Source organism: Scylla paramamosain, chromosome 48, assembly GCF_035594125.1.
Source record: "Scylla paramamosain isolate STU-SP2022 chromosome 48, ASM3559412v1, whole genome shotgun sequence".
NCBI lineage: Eukaryota > Metazoa > Arthropoda > Malacostraca > Decapoda > Portunidae > Scylla > Scylla paramamosain.
Window position 1 is genome coordinate 2,041,279 of NC_087198.1, and position 7,500 is coordinate 2,048,778.

At 44.4% G+C, this 7,500-nt stretch overlaps 1 protein-coding gene across 5 annotated transcripts in view; it reads left to right on the forward strand.

Annotated features, from left to right (window-relative positions):
* The window catches only part of LOC135095323 (uncharacterized), a 19,413-nt gene that overhangs the window by 3,628 nt on the left and 8,285 nt on the right, over positions 1-7,500 (forward strand). For 3 of the 5 annotated variants that reach the window (XM_063996088.1, XM_063996087.1, XM_063996085.1), the window contains exons 9-13: positions 399-582; positions 1,479-1,676; positions 1,781-1,891; positions 5,336-5,505; positions 5,928-6,122. In XM_063996088.1, the coding sequence (XP_063852158.1) occupies positions 399-582; positions 1,479-1,676; positions 1,781-1,891; positions 5,336-5,503 (661 nt within the window). In that variant the 3' untranslated portion in view covers positions 5,504-5,505; positions 5,928-6,122. Of the gene's footprint in view, positions 1-398; positions 583-1,478; positions 1,677-1,780; positions 1,892-5,335; positions 5,506-5,927; positions 6,519-7,500 lie in introns of those variants that run through there. The other 2 variants (XM_063996086.1, XM_063996089.1) reach the window with 2 other exon arrangements.

Genomic DNA, 7,500 nt, shown 5'->3' on the forward strand with positions numbered 1-7,500 from the left:
GTGTGTGTGTGTGTGTGTGTGTGTGTGTGTGTGTGTGTGTGTGTGTGTGTGTGTGTGTGTGTGTGTGTGTGTGTGTGTGTGTGTGTGTGTGTGTGCGTGTGATTTAATGGTACAATATAATTCTTTTGTCATTTTTTTATTCTCTCTCTCTCTCTCTCTCTCTCTCTCTCTCTCTCTCTCTCTCTCTCTCTCTCTCTCTCTCTCTCTCTCTCTCTCTCTCTCTCTCTCTCTCTCTCTCTCTCTCTCTCTCTCTCTCTCTCTCTCTCTCTCTCTCTCTCTCTCTCTCTCTCTCTCTCTCTCTCTCTCTCTCTCTCTCTCTCTCTCTCTCTCTCTCTCTCTCTCTCTCTCTCTCTCTCTCTCTCTCTCTCTCTCTCTCTCTCTCTCTCTCTCTCTCGTAGGTTGAGGCAGGAGAAGGAGGAAGCAGTGGAAGAAGAAGGAAACAAGATCAGTGCTGAGTGGAAGAAAGATTTGCATAGGAAAGAAGAAGAAAAGAAGAGAGAAAGACAAGAATTTCTGGAGAATGAGAGGAGACACTGGGAGAAGGAGAAGGAAGAGGAAGTGCAGAGGAAACTTGCTCTTGTGGTAAGGAAAAGTTTTTGAGTCAGGAAAACTTTTGAGTCGGGAAAATTTTGAGTCGGGAAAATTTTGAGTCGGGAAAATTTTGAGTCGGGAATTATTCAAGTTTTGTTTGGTTGTGTGTGCATCACCAGTTGCAGTTGTGTGACAGCCCAAGTGTCCACTCCCAGCACTTCCACAGCAACACGAGGGCAGTGCAACAAGCCAGGAGGTCTACATGTGGCAGGCCCTGTACATAACACACCTGCCTGCTTCCACCTGCTTCCACCTGCTTCCACCTGTCATTCCCATCCATACACCTGTCCAGTCATCCTTCAGAGCTCCCTGACGACTCAACACACACATCCTTGTTACTTAGTTCACCCACCACCTTATTTAAAGCCATTTCATTCCCATCTCTCATAAATAATAACTTTATCAACCTTGAACGCATCACTTCTTGTCCTGCCCTTAATACTGTTGATGATTCTGCTAATGTCACCCTTGTCATGTCCCCTGTGCCACTTGAAGACCCCCACCAGACCCCCTCTTAGTCACCCTTGTCATGTCCCCTGTGCCACTTGAAGACCCCCACCAGACCCCCTCTTAGTCACCCTTGTCATGTCCCCTGTGCCACTTGAAGACCCCCACCAGACTCCCTCTTAGTCACCCTTGTCATGTCCCCTGTGCCACTTGAAGACCCCCACCAGACCCCCTCTTAGTCACCCTTGTCATGTCCCCTGTGCCACTTGAAGACCCCCACCAGACTCCCTCTTAGTCACCCTTGTCATGTCCCCTGTGCCACTTGAAGACCCCCACCAGACCCCCTCTTAGTCACCCTTGTCATGTCCCCTGTACCAAAACACTAACTACTACTACTACTACTACTACTACTACTACAACTACTACTACTACTACTTCAGGTGGAGGAAGGCCGAAGGGAACTGGAGAAGGAGAGAAAGAGACACAGGCTGGAGGTTGAAAACATAAGGTCTAGATTTAGAATGATGACAACGACCACAGCCACCACCAGCACCTCCCCCACTAGCTTGCCTTTCTCTTCAAGTCCCAGCGAGGAGCACCCGCCCTCCTCCCCACCCTCCTCTCTCAACAGATGGGAGGTGAGAGGGAGAGAAAGAGACAAAGAGAGAAAGAGGGAGAGGACACCCACAATTCACACTGGAAATGTTCTGTCTTACTCTAATGCCTCTCTTTAATTGCTCAGGGCCTGGACAGACTGAGAGAGGAACTGATGAAAGAGAGAGAGATAGAGATTGAAGAGAGAATTGCAAGTGTAAGAGAGGAAGAAAGGAGGAAATTAGATGACGAAAAACAGGTAAGACAGACAGAGAGAGGGAGAGAGAGAATGTAATGAATAAAAACAATGATTGAATGGTAATTGGTGCAAGAAAAGAACGACGTTTGTTGTGAAGGAGAGGCAGGAGACGGGGAAAGAAACACACAGAGGAATGAAGAGAAACATGAACAAAACACAAGACAACAACAAATTCAACACCAGAACGACACAATACACAGACAGAAATACAAACCCAAGCTATCTACACATGAAAAACACATTTACACACCTGAAAACATAACACATTACACACTTACACATCTGAAAATGCCCAAAAACTGTGTCCCTCCTTTACCTGGCTGTTGCTCACACCTGCACCACCAACACTTGATTTGAATTAGTGTGATGTGAGTAAACCACAGAAACCTTTAATCAAGTCAATACAGACACTGCCACACACACCCAGACACTGCCCCACACACACCCAGACACTGCCACACACACCCAGACACTGCCACACACACCCAGACACTGCCACACACACCCAAACACTGCCACACACACCCAGACACTGCCACACACACCCAGACACTGCCACACACACCCAGACACTGCCACACACACCCAGACACTGCCACACACACCCAGACACTGCCACACACACCCAGACACTGCCACACACACCCACACACTGCCAAACACACCCAGACACTGCCACACACACCCAAACACTGCCACACACACCCAAACTTCAACCAGATGGCACCACTGCTATAACATCTATTTCTAAAGCTGAACTCTTTGCTCAAACCTTTGCTAAAAACTCTACCTTGGATGATTCTGGGCTTGTTCCTCCCTCTCCTCCACCCTCCTGACTACTTCATGCCACGTATTAAAATTCTTCGCAATGATGTTTTCCATGCCCTTGCTGGCCTAAACCCTCGGAAGTCTTATGGAACTGATGGGGTCCCTCCTATTGTTCTCCGAAACTGTGCCTCCGTGCTTGCACTTTGCTAGTCAAACTCTTTCAGCTCTGTCTGTCAACATCTACCTTTCCTTCTTGCTGGAAGTTTGCTTACATTCAACCTTTTTCTAAAAAGGGTGACCGCTCTAATCCCTCAAACTACCGTCCTATTGCTTTAATTTCCTGCCTATCTAAAGTTTTTGAATCTATCCTCAACAGGAAGATTCTTAAACATGTATCACTTCACAACCTTGTATCTGATCGCCAGTGTGGGTTCCGTCAAGGCTGCTCTACTGGTGATCTTCTGGCTTTCCTTACTGAGTCTTGGTCATCCTCTTTTAGAGACTTTGGTGAAACTTTTGCTGTTGCCTTGGACATATCAAAAGCTTTTGATAGAGTCTGGCACAAAGCTTTGATTTCCAAACTACCCTCCTACGGTTTCTATTCTTCTCTCTGTAACTTCATCTCAAGTTTCCTTTCTGACCGTTCTATTGCTGCTGTGGTAGACGGTCACTGTTCTTCTCCTAAATCTATTAACAATGGTGTTCCTCAGGGTTCTGTCCTGTCACCCACTCTCTTCTTATTATTCATTAATGATCTTCTAAACCAAACTTCTTGTCCTATCCACTCCTACGCTGATGATACCACCCTGCACTTTTCCACGTCTTTTCATAGACGTCCAACCCTTCAGGAGGTAAACATATCACGCAGGGAAGCCACAGAACGCCTGACTTCTGATCTTTCTAAAATTTCTGATTGGGGCAGAGCAAACTTGGTATTGTTCAATGCCTCAAAAACTCAATTCCTCCATCTATCAACTCGACACAACCTTCCAGACAACTATCCCCTCTTCTTCAATGACACTCAACTGTCCCCCTCTTCTACACTGAACATCCTCGGTCTGTCCTTTACTTATAATCTGAACTAGCTAAAACAGCTTCTATGAAGTTAGGTGTTCTGAGACGTCTCCGCCAGTTTTTCTCACCCCCCCAGCTGCTAACTCTGTACAAGGGCCTTATCCATCCATGTATGGAGTATGCTTCACATGTCTCGGGGGTTCCACTCATACTGCTCTTCTAGACAGGGTGGAATCAAAAGCTTTTCATCTCATCAACTCCTCTTCTCTAACTGACTGTCTTCAGCTCCTCTCTCACTGCCGCAATGTTGCATATCTATCTGTCTTCTACCGCTATTTTCATGCCAACTGCTCTTCTGATCTTGCTAACTGCATGCCTCCCCTCCTTCCGCAGCCTCGCTGCACAAGACTTTCTTCTTTCTCTCACCCCTATTCTGTCCACCTCTCTAACGCAAGAGTTAACCAATATTCTCAATCATTCATCCCTTTCTCTGGTAAACTCTGGAACTCCCTGCCTGCTTCTGTATTTCCACCTTCCTATGACTTGAATTCCTTCAAGATGGAGGTTTCAAGACACTTATCCACCAATTTTTGACCACTACTTTGACCCTTTTATGGGACTGGTATTTCAGTGGGCATTTTTTTTTTATTAGATTTTTGTTGCCCTTGGCCAGTATCCTTCCTACATAAAAAAAAAAAAACACTGCCACACACACCCAGACACTGCCACACACACCCAGACACTGCCACACACACCCAGACACTGCCACACACACCGAAACACTGCCACACACACCAAGACACTGCCACACACACCCAAACACTGCCACACACACCCAGACACTGCCACACACACCCAAACACTGCCACACACACCCAAACACTGCCACACACACCCAGACACTGCCACACACACCCAGACACTGCCACACACACCCAAACACTGCCACACACACCCAAACACTGCCACACACACCCAGACACTGCCACACACACCCAAACACTGCCACACACACCCAAACACTGCCACACACACCCAAACACTGCCACACACACCCAGACACTGCCACACACACCCAAGCACTGCCACACATACCCAGACATTGCCACACACACCCAGACATTACCGTACACACTGAAAACACTGCCACACATATCAAAAACACTGCCACACACATCAAAACACTGCCACACACATCAAAACACTGCCACACACACACAAACACTGCCACACACACAAAAACTGCCTTAAAGCTTAATACAGTCACAGAGAGAGAGAGAGAGAGAGAGAGAGAGAGAGAGAGAGAGAGAACCCTGACAAGACTAATTAATTCCATCATTATTTCCTTAATTAATAGCAGTCATTCATATATCAGCAATAATGAAATAATGAACTTTAATAAATCTTTAAAAAAAATATATATAGCTTGGGTAGTGATATTGTTATACTCTTCAATAATATTCATAATATCATTTCTTCATGTCTGTGTATCAAACCGAACCATTTCAAGCTTAATCTTGTTTCTTGACCTTCCTGTCTTCTGTCTTGCTCTGTATTGACCTTGTGACCTTTGCAATTCCTTAAACTGGATTTCTATGGTAATACTAATTTATCTATTTATTTATTTATTATTTTATTTATTTATTTATTTTTTGCTTATAGATGGAGTTTGCAGAAGCAGTGAAAGCTTTGGCGCAGGACAAGGAAAGGGTTATTGAAGATTTGAAGATTAGGATTCAGCTTCTAACAGATGAGTGTGACAGAAGAAGAGGAGGAGGAGGAGGAAGGGAAAAATGTTGGAGGACATATTGCAAGAAAATGTTGAATTGAAGGTAAGAGATGTGTTTGAGTATGTTTGAGTGTGTTTTGGTGTGTTTTGGTGTGTTTTGAGTGTGTTTGGGTGTGTTTTGAGTGTATTTGGGTGTGTTTTGGTGTGTTTTGGTGTGTTTGAGTATGTTTGAGTGTGTTTTGGTGTGTTTTTGGTGTGTTTTGAGTGTGTTTGGGTGTGTTTTGAGTGTGTTTGGGTGTGTTTTGGTGTGTTTGAGTATGTTTGAGTGTGTTTGGGTGTGTTTGGGTGTGTTTTGAGTGTGTTTAGGTGTGTTTTGGTGTGTTTGAGTATGTTTGAGTGTGTTTGGGTGTGTTTTGAGTGTGTTTTGGGTGTTTTGAGTGTGTTTTGAGTGTGTTTCACCAAGTGCTGTTCACTGTCAACAGACACACTCACACATTGTCCTCTCCCTCTCTCTCTCTCTCTCAGAATCAGATCACCTCACTGCAGAAAAAAGTCAGAAATTTGGAAACTGAACTGGCAAGAGCAAAACGGTTTTCATTTGTGATGCAGCAGAGCACCACCACCACCACCGCCACCACCGCCACCGCTGCTGCTGCTGCCACCGACATGACGGCCTCCACAGCCTCAACGACTGTTAATGAAGACACAAGAGAGAATTTGGTACGTTAGGTTAGGTTTACCAGTGTCTCTCTTCTGAATCACTGTGCTTTGTCACTGCCACTGTTTTGCAAGGCCACAGGGATGTTTAGCTGGGTTCTCAAGAGTGTTTCTCCTACACAAATGTTGTTAATCTGTCACTGGAACCATAAAAACACCCTTGAAAACCTGCATTTTAAAAGAGTGTTTCTCCTGTCATTAATGCAGAAATGAACACCCTTGAAAACACAGGTCACTTCAGTTAGAGCATTTTAAAAGAGTGTTTCTCCTGTCAGTAATGCAGAAATGTTGTTGATCTGTCGCAGAAATGTTGTTAATCTGTCGCAGAAATGTTGTTAATCTGTTGCAGAAATGTTGTTAATCTGTTGCTAGAACCATAAAAACACCCTTGAAAACCCACATCACTTTAAGTTGAACCTTTTAAAAGAGTGTTTCTCCTGTCATTAATGCAGAAATGAACACCCTTGAAAACATGCGTCACTTCAACTAGAGCCTTTTAAAAGAGTGTTTCTTCTGTTAATAATACAGAAATGTTAATCTGTCACTGGAACCATAAAAAACACCCTTGAAAACCTGCGTCACTTCAGCTAGAGCATTTTAAAAGAGTGTTTCTCATGTCAGTAATGCAGAAATGTTGTTAATCTGTCACTGCAACTGTAAAAACACCCTTGAAAACCTGCATCACTTCAACTACAGCCTTTTAAAAGAGTGTTTCTCCTGTCAGTAATGCAGAAATGTTGTTAATCTGTCACTGCAACTGTAAAAACACCCTTGAAAACCTGCATCACTTCAACTACAGCCTTTTAAAAGAGTGTTTCTCCTGTCAGTAATCCAAAAATGTTGTTAATCTATCACTGCAACTGTAAAAACACCCTTGAAAACCTGCATCACTTCAATTAGAGCCTTTCAAAAGAGTGTTTCTTTTGTCAGTAATGCAGAAATGTTGTTAGTCTGTCACTGGAACTGTAAAAACACCCTTGGAAACCCACGTCACTTCAACTAGAGCCTTTTAAAAGATTCTTTCTTCTGTCAGTAATGCAGAAATGTTGTTAGTCTGTCACTGGAACTGTAAAAACACTCTTGAAAACCTGCATCACTTCAGCTAGAGCCTTTTAAAAGAGTGTTTCTCCTGTCAGTAATGCAGAAATGAGGCTGGTGTTAGCATAGTAATAATAATGATAGCAATAATTTTAAGGTATTTATGTATGTATATAGTCAACCTTGTCATGTCCCCTGTGCCACTTGAAGACCCCCACCACACCCCCTCTTAGTCACCCTTGTCATGTCCCCTGTGCCACTTGAAGATCCCCACCAGACCCCCTCTTAGTCACCCTTGTCATGTCCCCTGTGCCACTTGAAGACCCCCACCAGACCCCCTCTT